The sequence below is a fragment of the Chiloscyllium plagiosum genome, chromosome 17 (genome assembly GCF_004010195.1).
Source record: "Chiloscyllium plagiosum isolate BGI_BamShark_2017 chromosome 17, ASM401019v2, whole genome shotgun sequence".
In the NCBI taxonomy this organism is placed as follows: Eukaryota; Metazoa; Chordata; class Chondrichthyes; order Orectolobiformes; family Hemiscylliidae; genus Chiloscyllium; species Chiloscyllium plagiosum.
In genome coordinates, this window is record NC_057726.1 from 26,328,584 (window position 1) to 26,343,126 (window position 14,543).

Here is a 14,543-nt window from a genome sequence, read left to right on the forward strand (position 1 = left end):
ATCATGATTTTATAAACCTCTATGAGGTCACCCTTCAGCTTCTGATGCTCCAAGAGAAAATAACCCCAGTCTATTCAGTCTCTCCCTATAGTTCAAACACTCCAACCCTTCCTTTTCTGAAGATTTACAACATCCTTCCTATTAGCAGGGAGATCAGAATTGTACACAATTTTCCAATATTGACCTAACCAATGTCCTGTACATTTCCTCCCAACCCCAATGCTCAATGCACTGACCAATAAAGGCACGCATATCTCCTGGGACAATTACCTTTCTTCATTATCCTAACTACCTGTGACTCCACTTTCAAGAAACTATGAACCTGCACTCCAGGACCTTACCATTAAGTGTATAAGTTCTGCCCTGATTTGCCTTTCCAAAATGCAGCAATTCACATTTATCTAAATTAAACTCCATCTGCCACTCCTCAGCCCATTGGCCCATCTGATCAAGATCCCATTGTACACTAAGGTAATCTTCTTTGCTGTCCACTACAGTTTGCTGTCCAAACTTACTAACCATACCTCCTATGTTCACATCTAAATCATTTATATAAATGATGAAAACCAGTGGACCCAGCACTGATCCTGACCACAGGCCTCCAGTCTGAAAAGCAACCTTCCACCACCACACTCTGTCTTCTACCTTTGAGCCAGTTCTATATCCCAATAGCTAGTTCTTCCTCTATTCCATGTAATATAACCCTGCTAATTGGTCTACCATGAGGAACCTTGTTGAATGCCTGACTGAAGTCCACGTAGATGACATCCACCACTCTGTCCTGATCAATCCTCTTTGTTACTTCTTCAAAAAACTCAAAACTTAGTGTTTGATTTTGAGGCAATTCTGTATATTAAGAGTTTTCTCCAGAATGTTCAATCTTATGTTAAATATGGCCCCACTCTGATCTTGAATCTCTATAGATATATTATCGTTCCTTCCATTTCTTCTGAAAGTAATTATGCTTATTTAATTATTGTAGAGTGTCCTAGACTCTGTACAGTATTTTGTTTATTTATAATTTTTTAAACTCTGTATTGCAGTAATATTGCTTAAAGTGCTTCAATAATGTTTTGAATTGTAATATTGTATCTCTGTATTACTTCCTATGTGTTCATGACTCTTTGAAGGGTCTTCCCATCTTTTTTAACAATCAAAATTATGATTGCCCAACTTTTTAAGTGCCTTCTTTACTGCTCAAGATGGAGTTTCCTCAGTTCCTCCTGAGCAAAAACCTTGTTTCCCATTTTTCACAGTCTAAAATATCAAGCACTTCCTTCTTCACAAAATATGAAAATGTTCTTTGGCTTCAGCCCCTATAAATCTTGACACCAAAATCACAGTTTAATTAATGAGTTCCAATCCTTTTAACATTTAGTTTCTGTTGAATTGCCTTCTGCAAAAATCTTTCACCAGAATTCTCTAAAAATTCTAAATCCATCTTAGATAAATTCTGAGGTCTTCCCATTTCTTTATAACCACTTTAAAATTTCTTTTCCTGGCCCTTTCACTCTTTCTTTCAGATGCAACTGGTGGAATCAAATCTCAGTGGCTGCAGTGTTCATTATGAGAGATGAGAACTCTCTTGACTTCCTTTGCTTAGGCTTTGTATTCATAAAGTTATTCCCTTTGCCCTTTGAAATTTTACATGTGCAATCTTCTCCTGCTGCCTACAAAACTTCCTTCAATAGGCAATGGTCTTTTACTGGGTGTGGTTAGCTTTTCTCTCTTTTCTTAACCCACAAGCATTCCCTTTCTTCTCATTTTTCTTGTGAAAGTCCTGTTTCTCTTTGGCTACTATAGTCTCTGTTTGTTGATAATCACATTTTAGCTGCATGTATTCCTAAAGCAGTAGTGCTCTTAAAGTGTTAAACCCATTTATTTTCGATATTTTATTTTCTTCTGGTTTTTATTCTCCTCACAGATGAATGTCTCAGCATGGAATTTGATCTGTGTTATTGCTCACAATGTGGCATAGTCTGATTACCCCTATTGGCACCTCATGATATCTGTCACCATGTGTTTAGAGTAACAATTGTTTGAGTCACCAATCCTCCTATCCAATGATCTGTGATAGAGCTTTTAGTGGGGAGGCACTATTTTTTAAACAATAAAGTGGTATCCAGTGTGATAGCTATACATATAACAACATACTGCTTGACAGACATAATTACTGGGACTCTTTAGAGCTGGTCCCTAGAATGGCAAGTATAGAACTTACTGTCTCCACCTACAGATTTGGTTAGAGACAAATAAACTGAAGATGCTGAAATCCAAAGTAGACAGACTGGAGGCTGGAAGAACACAGCAGGCCAGGTAGCATCAGGAGGTGTAGAAGTCAATGTTTCGGGCGTAACCTTTTTTCAGGACTGGGGTGGGTGTAGGGGGAGCTGCACAGAATACAGTAAGCTAGGTTGGAAGAGAGGCAAGTGAACCTCTGTCTCACCTGGTTCACCAGACAAAGGTTCACCAGCTCTCTGCATCAGGTGCTCCCAAAGTTGTCTTCTCTACATTCGGGAGACCAAACATAAACTTAGGGAACGGTTCGCCGAGCATCGCAGCCAGGCCCACAGGGCCAACTGGACCTCCCAGTCACCACCCAGTTTAATTCCCCTTACAACTCCCGTTCTAATATGACCATCCTTGGCCTCCTCCATTGCCACAACAAACCAAACCACAAATCGGAAGAACAACACCTCATCTTCCGCCTGAGCAGCCTACAGCCCGGGGGACTCTACATTGAGTTCACCAATTTCAAATAACCTCCCTCCCAATCCCCCAACTCCCTTCCCAGTCCCTCTCCCTCCCATCCACTCCTTCCAGCCAACAACCAGATTCATTCCTTACATTGACCAACCAGGTCATACCCTCTATCTGTCTTCACCTGTCCCCACTTCACCACCCTGCCACCCCCTTTATCTGCAGCTCTCACGATACCCACCCACAGTCCTGAAGAAGGGTTACACCGAAACGTTGACTTCTCCACCTCCTGATGCTGCCTGGCTTGCTGTGTTCTTCCAGCTTCCTGCCTGTCCACCTACAGACTGTCTCTGGCATCAACAGAATGGCTGGGGCTCAGTGTAATGTGAACATGAATTCTTACAGAACCATTACCTAATACAGCAACAGTTAAGCTCATATTTAAGGACCAAAGAGTGGTTGACTGCCTGCCACTACCCCATCACAATTAAAACCTAAATGGGTAAGTTTGAGGAAGTTTTGGGTTCAGAATGTGATTTTTGAGACTCAAGTTCTCCCAGCCAATATAAACACTGCAGCTGTGTTAGGTTAGTAGGGGCAATATTCCTAAATCTGGCAATAATTAGAATCTAATTGGCACTTGGATTAGGAAGTAAAGATGTTGATAACAGTACTGACGTTTAGGTCAGTTACATTGTTGTCCAATATACAAGATGCATGCTGTGACATCTTCATGTCATAACTAATCTGAGAGTATTTAATTCTGATAGCAAGTACAATGCATGCTATTTCTACAGTTCACAATCACTTTGATCACGAACCATGAAAAAAACAATTAGATGTCACAAAAAATGTCACATTTCTAAATGTTTCATTTGAATATTGCTGCAATTATACCACCTCTTAAAGTGTTCACATTTTAGAATTGATGACTTATCTATGCTGTCTATTTTATACTCAACAAATGATGCTTTTACCATGTTGAGCACTTTAATATCAAATGGCTGCATATATTATAAATAATGACAGGTACTTAGGAAAGCTGTTAAACAAATCTGTCTTAGTTAATAGCACTCTTCTTACTTGCAACTGCCTTTCTTAATTTACATCAAACATATCCAGAAGCAATAAAACATCACTTACCTGTAACAAACACTGGTGCAAATCGCTTGTAGTTCTATTTTATGCCAAACATATTATGCAAACAAATCCCAAGGCATTTTTTAAAAATCATCATTGCATATGGAATAGAACACATTTAGTGCAGTATAATTGTATCTTATCTGAATAGTGCAGAATATTTGTGATCATTTTCAATTATGTGAAAGATGTGTATTACAGAAATACTCCCCACATCTTCAGAATATTTTCTTGGTATAGTATCAAAAAGAGAGATGAGAGTGTGACAGATGAAATATCTTTTTTCTGACTCAACTTGTGCTATTGGTTTTGACTTTATAGATTGCCTTCTTGTTTTAAGAATGAACAAAGCAAAATCCATTTCATTTTCATTCTCTGGATTAAATGAGATACACTTTTACATCAACACTTTCTGCAGTGACAAGTCCAAAAACAATAAAAGGCTGTACACATTTTAACCAATCTTCCCTTCCAATTATATTCCTGCATTCAAATATCTTAACCTTTTAACCAACCAATAAAGGGCATAGACCCCAAAACCAAGAAGAAAAAGGCAAATTAAGGAAATTACTTTGATTTCCTTTCACTGACCTTGACCTCTCCTTTCTACACATATCACTGTTAGAAATGATCATCAATATGCACTTGCCCTATCTTATCTTTCATTTGCATGTTGAATTTATATCTAAAAAGCTTCATTCCTTTCTACATGGGACAAAAACGACAGAAGAATCTGGATTTTCTGCAGAGTAGAAAGGAATTGCAGAATGCCCAATATTGATTGATTGATTTATTGTTGTTACATTTACTAAATTACAGTGAAAATGACTGTGTTGCATGCTATTCAGGCAGATCATAGCCAGACTCTGAGGGAAATGCCTAGGAAACTGAAGATTACAGTGGGCAATTCTGCTCACTTCGTACCCTCTGAAAGTATACATTTAAATCAGAGAAGTCAGAGAATCCTGCTACAGTTTATAGCAACCCAGGAAAAATTAGACAAGTAAAAACCTCGTCTAATTAAAATTTTTAAACTGATTCATGACTTACCAAGCAAACGTCAGCCAAACCTTAATCAAACCCCTTAAACCTCCAGACCAGCCTCTTGAGTTCCCCAGGGCCTAACGATTCAATCTCTCTCCCAGGGACCTAGCAACCCTTACCATCACCCCTGATCCCAGCATCCCACCGCCATATCTGGACCCACTGGATCTGACAATCCCTCTCCACCAGCCCTCTTCCCTCGACCTGACCAACCTGCCAGACAACTGACATAATCCCCATCTTCCTGCAATCCACCCACCACCCATCAGGGAACTGACAACTTCCCTATCCCGGGATCAAGCACTGTCATCTCCTGAGAATCTTAATCCCAAGATCCGGCACACCCGTTCCTATGTAGTCAGAGCTGCCAGGTCTTCTTCCCCTTGCTGGCCACAACACTCCTCTAATATACGCCCTGCCTTGCCCAACCCAACGCAACCCAAGCTACCTTAAACACCCTTCCAACTTTGCATCATAGCAGCCCACCCACCTGCAACCCTTACAATCAATCCACCTGACAACCACACACCTAGTGCCCTTGCCTATCACTATACCCATCTGGCCCCCTACTTACCTAGCACCTTGATTAGATTCCCTACAGTGTGGAAACAGGCCCTTCGGCCCAACTAGTCCACACCGACCCTCCGAAGAGTAACCCACCCCATCCTATTTCCCTCTGACTAATGTACCTAACACTATGGGCAATTTACCATAGCCAATTCACCTGGCCTGCACATCTTTGGACTGCGGGAGGAAATAGGAGCACCCGGAGGAAACCCATGCAGACACGGGGAGAATGTGCAAACTCCACACAGTCACCCGAGGCTGGAATCGAACCTGGGACCCTGGTGCTGTGATGCAGCAGTGCTAATCACTGATCCATGGTGCCGCCCCCACCTTATCCACCTAAAATTCTTCCCACCAGGTACCCTAACCTTATACTTGACCTAAATATGAAAACTTTCATAGGAGCAAACAAAATGCCTGCCTGCCTGCGCTGCTGGGTACTTAGATCTCCAAGTACAGCAATTAGTGCTGTGAAGAAAGGAGTATGGGTGTGCCTTCCTCCAACTATCCTGCATTATGAAGAGGTCATTAGGTTAAAAATATACTCCTCATTTTTGCAGAATCCATGACCAGAATCTTCTGCTAAAACTGGGGAGATATTTCTCAATGGAAAAAATAGAAAGAAAGTGGCAGTCTGACTATCACTACCATTCGTCAGAAAATCTGGCTCTAGATTCCCTGCAAAGGCTCAGAATGTAATGTACTGGTCTCCCCATGACAGGAATTTAAGCTTTCAAGCTCATTCTAGGTGGTATTTAATCACAGAAAAACTGATTTTGATAGTTAGTTCTCAAAATGCCAGTCACTTTTATTTTACTATCAGTAAAAATTAAAGCTATATGCTTCAATGAGTATGGGGCATATTTCAAACCCATGACTTAAAATGGAAGAAATCATTGTTCCTAGCTCTATCTGGTCAACTCAAATTTGAAATTACAGGTATCAAAGGGCCCAAAGCCAGCCATGTTCTTTAAAGATGCAAATCAACCTTAATGATGTTCTGAGCATGTTACAGCACAGGAGAAGGCTATTCTGTTTAAACGTCCATAATTGTTTTCTACAATATGACTTAACCTATTCCTGCTCCCTTTCATTTTCCCTTTCACACAGCAGTTTGTTTTCTTCAATTAATTGAACAATTCACTTTAAAGGCCACCCCCATACTTTCAGGCAGTGCATTCCAGATCCTAAAGACTCACTGCTTATAAAGATTTTCCTCATGTCACCATTGCTTCTTTTGACAATCTCCTTATATCAATGTCTGGATCCAGATCCATCTGGTTATCAGAAAAGCCGTTCCCTTCTTATTTTGTTGAAACCTTCATGAATGTGCTAAAACCCATTGTCAAATCTCCTTTTACTCTTCTTTCCAAGGAGAACAATGCCACCTTTCCCATCTACCTCATGAATCTTTCATCCACCCTCTGTAATGTTTTCACCTTTTTAAAGTGTGGTCCTCAGAACTGGCACAATATTCGAGTTTAAGCCAAACAGTTTTGTAGGTTTATCATAATTACTTTGGGTTTTTTTGTGTTCTCTGCACTATTTGTAAATAGAATCCTATTTGTTTTGTTAACCATTTTCCTAATCTTTCCTGTAACTTTCAATGATCCATGCACCTCTACCTTGGTCTCTCTGTCTTCCACCTGCATTAGAAGTGTACTCTTTATATTGCTTCTCCTGTTTCTTCCTACCAAAATGAATTGCCTCACACTTATCAGCATTAAAGTTTATCTGCCACTCATCTGTCTGTTTCAATACCGTCTTGAAGATTAACACTCTCCTCCTCACAGTTTGTAATAGTTTAAGGTTTGTATCATCTACAGATTTTGAAATTTTGCACCATACTTAATCTGGGTCATCAATGGATAGAGGGTCCAACAGTAACCCCTGAGGAACCCCTCTACATACCTTTCTTCAGTTCAATAAATAGCAATTCACCACTGTTTCCTAGCACTAAGCCAGTTTCGTATCCATGATCCTCCTGTCCATTTTATTTCATAGATGCTGACGTTGCTGACAAACAGCATTACCCTCATCAATCTTGTGTTATTGCATCAGGGCCCAATTGCTATTTTTGTTTGATTCATGAGCAAAGATCTCAGGATCCAGACACAAAGCTAAAAGAGACTCTAGTAGTTGTAGACACCAAATTTTTTTAAATAGACTTCCTATGACCAAGAAGAGTGCATGCACTGCCCTAGGTTTTCATCCCTTTTGAATAATTAAATCTCCTGCCTGGAAATTCAATGCATCCATCTCACACTGTGAAACATTCCAACATGTTCATTATAATGACCTCTGTGATATCTGTTTTAATGACTTGTTGAGATATTTTGCTATCACTCACACTTGGGAAAGAAACTCATTGTGCTATGTTCCTGCCAGATGTAAACATCTATAATTCAAAGTACCGGGTGCTTTTTCTTACCTGTAACCAAAAAACTGTAAGCATATCTGAAGCTTTGAAGTGACTATTTTGCCCCAGCCTTATTTCACATAGTGCAATTATGTACTCTTTTATGGTAAATGTATCATATAGCGTGTCACAGAAACAAATTTCAAAAGCATATCTTGACATCTTTTAATGCAACTTAGTCATAACAATGTGTTTATAATCACATTCTTTTATTCTCCAGTGCCGATTTCGCTGAAAATAATAAATTTATGGATTATGCCAAAGAAATTCTGATATATATTAGCCAAAGACAATAGTCACAATGATTTGTTTGATTCCAACAATTTTTATTTTTACAAGCTATTTTTAGTTTTTAAGTGAATCTTCACACATATTTCAAAGTAGTAAAAGTCCTATGTAAAATAACTGTTCTTTCTATCCGTATCTGTGAATTCACAAATGCCTTCTAACCAGCAAGCTCTTTCACCACAGTAATTAACTTCTAATTGATCTCTGAATCCATGCTATAGGTAGCAGTTGCAGGATGTGACTTTGAAGACCAGTTCGGATTCATTCAATTCTAACCACAGCAGTGTGAATGTTTTATAATGTCAAGTGTATTAATTGTAATTGTATCATCCACGTTATCTAGAGGAGCCTCCTGGTGATTCACTGGTGGGTTAAGAAAGTAAGTGAAAAATTGAGTGATTGTCAACATCTCATAGAAAAATATTTACTTAATTTGCATTTCTTTTTATTTCCTATAGCTACAACTCACTGCGGTCAATGAGGAGAACCTTCAGCAGCACAGGGAACCTGAGAAAGCTCAAGCCTCTTGCTGCCAATTGGAATTTTGATTAGACAGCTGTACCCTGAGAGTCCAGATTGAGCCAAGCCACATTTACCTGTTCAGCCACCGATGTATTTCAAGAAGATTTTTAATCTTCGTTGTAATATTCTGAAACATATAATGGATGATCATTCCAAAATAAAGGGAGAAGTTAAGTGCAAGAAGACTGGATTTAAGACTGGATCAATAGGCCTGACAGCTCAGGCACAAGTAGGAGACCACTACCGAGACTAAGGGAAATTAAATTAGCTGAAGGCCCAAACATATGGAAAATGAGTAGGAACCCACCTTATACCCTGCCTGACGTTCTTATCCATTGGAATTCAAGTTCCACCAATTAGGGCTGTTAAACGTCAGTAGCTCAATGGCCAAATTTAGTAGTGCATTTTATAAATTGATTCATTTCCTAACTTCCCTCTAACTAAGAATCTCCTTGATTTGCATAGATTTCATCAGACCCAAGATGGGGTGAAATCAGACATTGACAGTAAATGGGTACAAGTTCAGTTTAGGAACATGGTTCCCACACGATTGCAAACACTGAGTATGTCCCTGGCCACTTGTTGAAACCAAAGGTCAAGTCCTTGAATAAGCCAAGGGCCATCACCTACTTTAGGACCTTATCTGGATTAGAATTTGCCTTGAATATTGTAAAGGATAAGGGGTTGCTGCATTTAAAATATCCCAGCAGTAACCAGCAGTGGTCCTTCATTGTAGCTGTGGGCCATCACCAAAGGATACAAAAAAATCATTTATAAAAGCTGCAGGCCACAGTTATCAGGCCATAGCTCTTCCAATTGAATGAAATCTGGTACCTTCTTCATTCTTTAAACACCCCTCCTGCTTAGATGTTTCCAATGGAGTTGACAAAGAATAGAAGTGATTATGAAAATAATCTAACCCTTAAACAGTTATTGGTGAAAGTGATTGCAAAAGTAAAAGTTTCTGTTTTGGTCTGCTTGTTGCAAGATTCTTAATACACAAGGCTAGTATGTACTGTGTGACATTGGTAAAATTAGAGTTTTTATTAATATTGTACTGAAAAAGAGCAGTTTTTTTTTTTAAATATCAGTATCCAAAACAAAGTAATCACTTAAGGAGTCCTTTTGGTGGTCTTTGAATCAATCTTTGAAAACATTGTATCCTACTGTTCGAACCTTACTAATTGTCTTTGTTTAAACTGTTCAAAAGCTCATGTATTTGATAATATTATCGTTGTATCACTTGACTCAAATATCTCAACATGTACCTCCTGGCAACTCACCAGGAGAGGGAGAATCCATTTAGTCACCTAATCATACTTTTTTCCAAGAAGCAGACTGAGTCATCAAAAGAAATAACAATTGTCAGTTCTTAATGTCATGATGTTTATGGCGAACAAACTTTAAATTATTTCCCAATTTAATTGGCTATTGCTAATGCTCTTCTACTATCACCACTTTGTTGTCAATTTGTGTTTTGGATCTCCCAATCTCCTGCCATAATATCAATGGAAAAGTCACTGAAACATGGAAAGGACAATATAAATCCATCCACAGAAACTCATTTCCATACTCAGTAAGGGCCAGGGGTTACTAAATACTACTTATTGTAGTTACTTGTATTTAATTTTTATTTATTTTAATATTTTAATTGTATTAACTGATACTAAAATCCCCTGCTGGTCCAGTGGTTCTCAACTCAGGATAGCACACAGGTGGTACTGAATGTGTATCTTTGTACAATGAAAGGAAGAGAACTGTATCCTTCATGTAGGATTTGTGCCTGCAGCAGAAAGCATATTCCTTGCTCAAATCTTCACATATTGAATGCACGTCCAAATAAGCATTCAAACTAGATGAATTTTTCATTTATCACCAGTTATCTACTTAACTTATTAATAGAGTTTCAGTCTGTTATAAATAAGAGAAATCAATTTGAATAATTTTTAAAGTATCTTGTAAAATTATTATATAAATCTTTAACTATGAAGAGGCAAACTTTATTCTCTTGCCAATGGTCAGCATTCAGTATGATAATAGATGTTTTCATCATATGTACAATACTGTTTTGCACATTGCAGACTTTTGTAACATCTTTATATCTTTAACATGTGCGTGCCACTTAGTCCTGTCTGTAGGCTCTACAGAACTTAGCCTTTATCTTGAAATTGAGACTTTTCCAAGCACTGCGAGTGTCATAATGAACTGGCAATCAAACAAACCTTCAACCTATTAGCAAATAAATGATCAGCTAATAATCCTGTGTGTTTTGTAATTAGATAAAGCAAGCTTATTGGAGTCATTTTATAATCTGAATGTTCTCATTCGATTTTGTGCAATATTTTCATATGCTAAAATCTCAAAGCTATTTGAAAACCATTAGGGCCCCATTGCTGATTAATATCATTGCAGGATAACAATGTACAGGCACATATTTGCTACAGGAGGGATCTTAATCTCTGCACTACCCTTCAAAATTGGACAGCAGTCTAGATAGTACATTCTTGCACAGTGTCTGTTAATCAAAGGATATGATAGGCAGGTTTTGTGCAGTAAGTAGCCATTGCTGCATGAATGGTATCCAATTTGCTGTGGGTTTAATTTTTCTTATTTCATCATGAGATGTGACATTACCAGTAAGACCTTTTGAACCACGATAGTCCATGTGGTGTAGGTACATTTGTTTAAGAGATGAAGAAAAGAGTTTCAGAATTGTAACCAACTCACAATGTTAGATTGCTGACATAGTTCCCTAGTCAGGAAGGTAAGCCTGTGTGACTTGGAGGAGGACTTGCCCAGTGGTGGTCTGCTGCCTTTCTTCTTGGCTGTCAAGAAAAGGAATCAAGCCCTGAATATGATCCAATGACTGTTTTAGCCCGCCCTTCTCAACTTTTCCCCACGAAGTAATTTCCTCATCCCAGGAATCAGTCTAGTGAGCCTTTGTTTTATCTTCTCTCAGACAAGTATATCCTTCTTAAGGTAAGATCAAAAGTATGCACAAAAATATGTACCAAATCAAAGCACTGTTAATCAAGAATTGTCCTTCGCCATGCATGTGGTGGGTAGGGAACCAAAGTGAAACACTTCTCAGGGCAGATATGTGGCATAGCTTGCATTTAATTGCACATTTGTAAACATATTGTGGTTTAAGAACCAAGCTCCACAAGTCCTTAGTGTCATCTCATCTTCCAGACTATGGGAGTGTTAATCTTTCCCTAACATCCAGTCGAACCTAACATCTTCCTGTTGTTGAGTGTGGGACAAACACGTACTGAAAAGTCTTCAAATGATTGAAAACATTCACCTTTTATCAGCAACAGCAAAAGGGAAGAAGAAAAAAAATAAGCAAAAGCAATATTTGCTTCTGGGAACAGACAAGGACCACTTTCCTTTCAAGTAGCAACAAATTTACAGCCAATGAGTGATCCCTGCATCCAGCTCATATTTTTTGTAACCAGATGTAAGTTAGGTCCAATCTGCTTTGTTGTATCTGATGCTGCACCGTTCAAGCATACAGAAGATGATGTTCCTCTTAATCAATGTCATCATCTTTGTCCTTGGAAAACTGCTACCCGTCTCCAGCTCTTCATATCCCCTCTGCCTGCTCCAGTTGTGTAGAGCACAGCATGCAAGGATAATGTGGCACACTCTTTCTGAACTGTACTGCAAGCTTTCCCTCAAAACCAAATCAAGAACTATAACCTCATCTTCAGCACACTGATCATGACCCCCATGATGACCCTGCTCAAAGAATAGGCACATTGTGTTGAGGCTCAGCCTCTATCACAGGATTGTATAACGGAGTCAGCAGTCATGGTTGCAGAGGGTAGGCCTGTCTACCGGTAATATTCCTTGCAAGGCACCCATTCATTGATGGTAAAGCATAATCTTCCATAGAGTGGACATGTATGACTCTGACAAGGAAGGCCATAACTGCTTCTACCTTTGACATGGGACCTTATTCCCATGAATGTAGCATAAGCAATGTCATGCAAATAGTGTAAGAGATTGTAAGTGCTGAGTGATTACTGATAGTTTGCACTCCCCATCACCCTTATCGCCAAAGAAAGGCAGCATTGCATATAAAATCACGTTGGCAAATATTTACAGTGCAACATGAGGGCAAATCAGTTTCGTGTGCCTGTACAGCCTGACCTCTTGGATTATCTTTGTGGTTATGGCCCACAAGGGCCAGTTTTAAGGTTGCATGAGATTACTTCTGCTTCATTGAGTTAACTATCTTCAGATGGAATATCATGGTCAAGATTTGCCTATAACGAGCATTTGTACACCACTAAGTTGGACACTGTCTGTGTTTCATATGCAGGATTTATGATTACAGATAACTCCAACCTATACTGTAAAAGTGCCTGCAACTGCCCTTGCTCACAAATAGAGCCAAAGTACTCAGAACAGAACAAAAACACATTTTTTTCAAATCCTAGTGCACATGTATTTTTGTATCAGTATGAAGGCATTACAGATCACACTTGGCACAGTAAGGTAAATGCTCACTGAACTTTCTCATGTTCCCACATATTTCTTTGAATTACAGCCTTGTCTTAGTCCAACTATCTTGCTGCATTAGTTACCCATCAAATTCATGGTGGCAGTGACCTTTGAGAAACACCCCTCCTGCAGTAACCCATGTTCTCCAATATACCATCATCATTCCCCCACTTTACAATTAATGTCCATTCTGCATCACAACATGCTGCTTCCAATCCTCAGAATTGACTTCCCCAACTTCTCTACCACAATAGTGGCCCCTGATGACTGCCTTTGACTTCCATTGAGTTGACCCCCTCCCCCTCAAACACTAATCATAATCCATTCACTTGACTGACTTGAATGGTCTCAACCAATGACTGACCAAACCCTAACCTAATGACTGGCTTATCACACACCCCTGGGCTGGGTGCTTTGGACCTGCAGAACTGATTGTTACCTACTCCCCGGACTTTAGTGATACTGACTCTCTGATTCAGACAGCCCAAGCAGCCGTTTGAGCATGTCCATCACATAGATTGATGGTGAATAATGTCCTTGACCCAGGACCTTCAGAATAAAGGCTGGGTCTGACTGAGGACAACTCTCCTTAAACATTTGATTGACACATATGCAGTGTGTTGGCGCATAATGCAGCTGTGAGGTTGACATGGCATGGTAACATAGCAACACATTCACCCCCTGTACTGACTACTCTTAACAATCATGAAAAGATGCCTAGCTTTGTGTTTGCACTAAACAACCGGGCAAAACAGAAATCATATGAGCCTTTAAGCTCTGCTGAGGGGGCAATGTGCAATAGGTTAAGGCAGAGATGCTGTAAGCATCCAAATAAACACAAAGTGAGTCAGCAACAAGACAGCAGGCAAGAAGCCTTAAGATGCCCTGGTCAAATCCATCATATGGATCGAGAGTGTGGTGCTGGAAAAGCACAGCAGGTCCGGCAGCATCCAAGGAGCAAGAGAATCGATGTTTCGGGCATGAGCCCTTCATCAGGAATGAGGAACACTCTTGACTCTGATCTCCAGCATCTGCGGTCCTCACTTTCTTCTAGTGCATCATATGGGTGCCTGTCTCCACGCACAAAATGTCCTGGCAGCCAGCAATCCAATGAAAGGTGTCAGAGCATTCCAAGATGCAGCATTAACATGCGGAATGTATTGTAAGTAAGTTGGAGGTGTGTCATGAAGCTACAGTGAGGCTGGTGCATGACTGACGACAATCTCTGCAGATGGGGGTATGTGGAGTCACTGTCCACGGGGTCCTAAGATGTTGGGGTCTGCTGTCTAAGTCAGAGACCCAAAGGTGCATGCAACGTGCTGGAGTTCCTGTTACCTGCTCTGACTTACATGCT

At 39.7% G+C, this 14,543-nt stretch overlaps 1 protein-coding gene across 6 annotated transcripts in view; it reads left to right on the plus strand.

Moving 5' to 3' along the window:
- The window catches only part of LOC122558290 (polyamine-modulated factor 1-binding protein 1), a 488,574-nt gene extending 477,639 nt beyond the window's left edge, over nt 1-10,935 (plus strand). For all 6 annotated transcript variants that reach the window (XM_043706693.1, XM_043706694.1, XM_043706696.1 and 3 more), the window contains one exon: nt 8,617-10,935. In XM_043706693.1, coding sequence (XP_043562628.1) covers nt 8,617-8,710 — 94 coding nt within the window. In that variant the 3' untranslated portion in view covers nt 8,711-10,935. The remainder of the gene's footprint in view (nt 1-8,616) is intronic.
- The last annotated feature ends 3,608 nt before the right edge of the window (nt 10,936-14,543 follow it).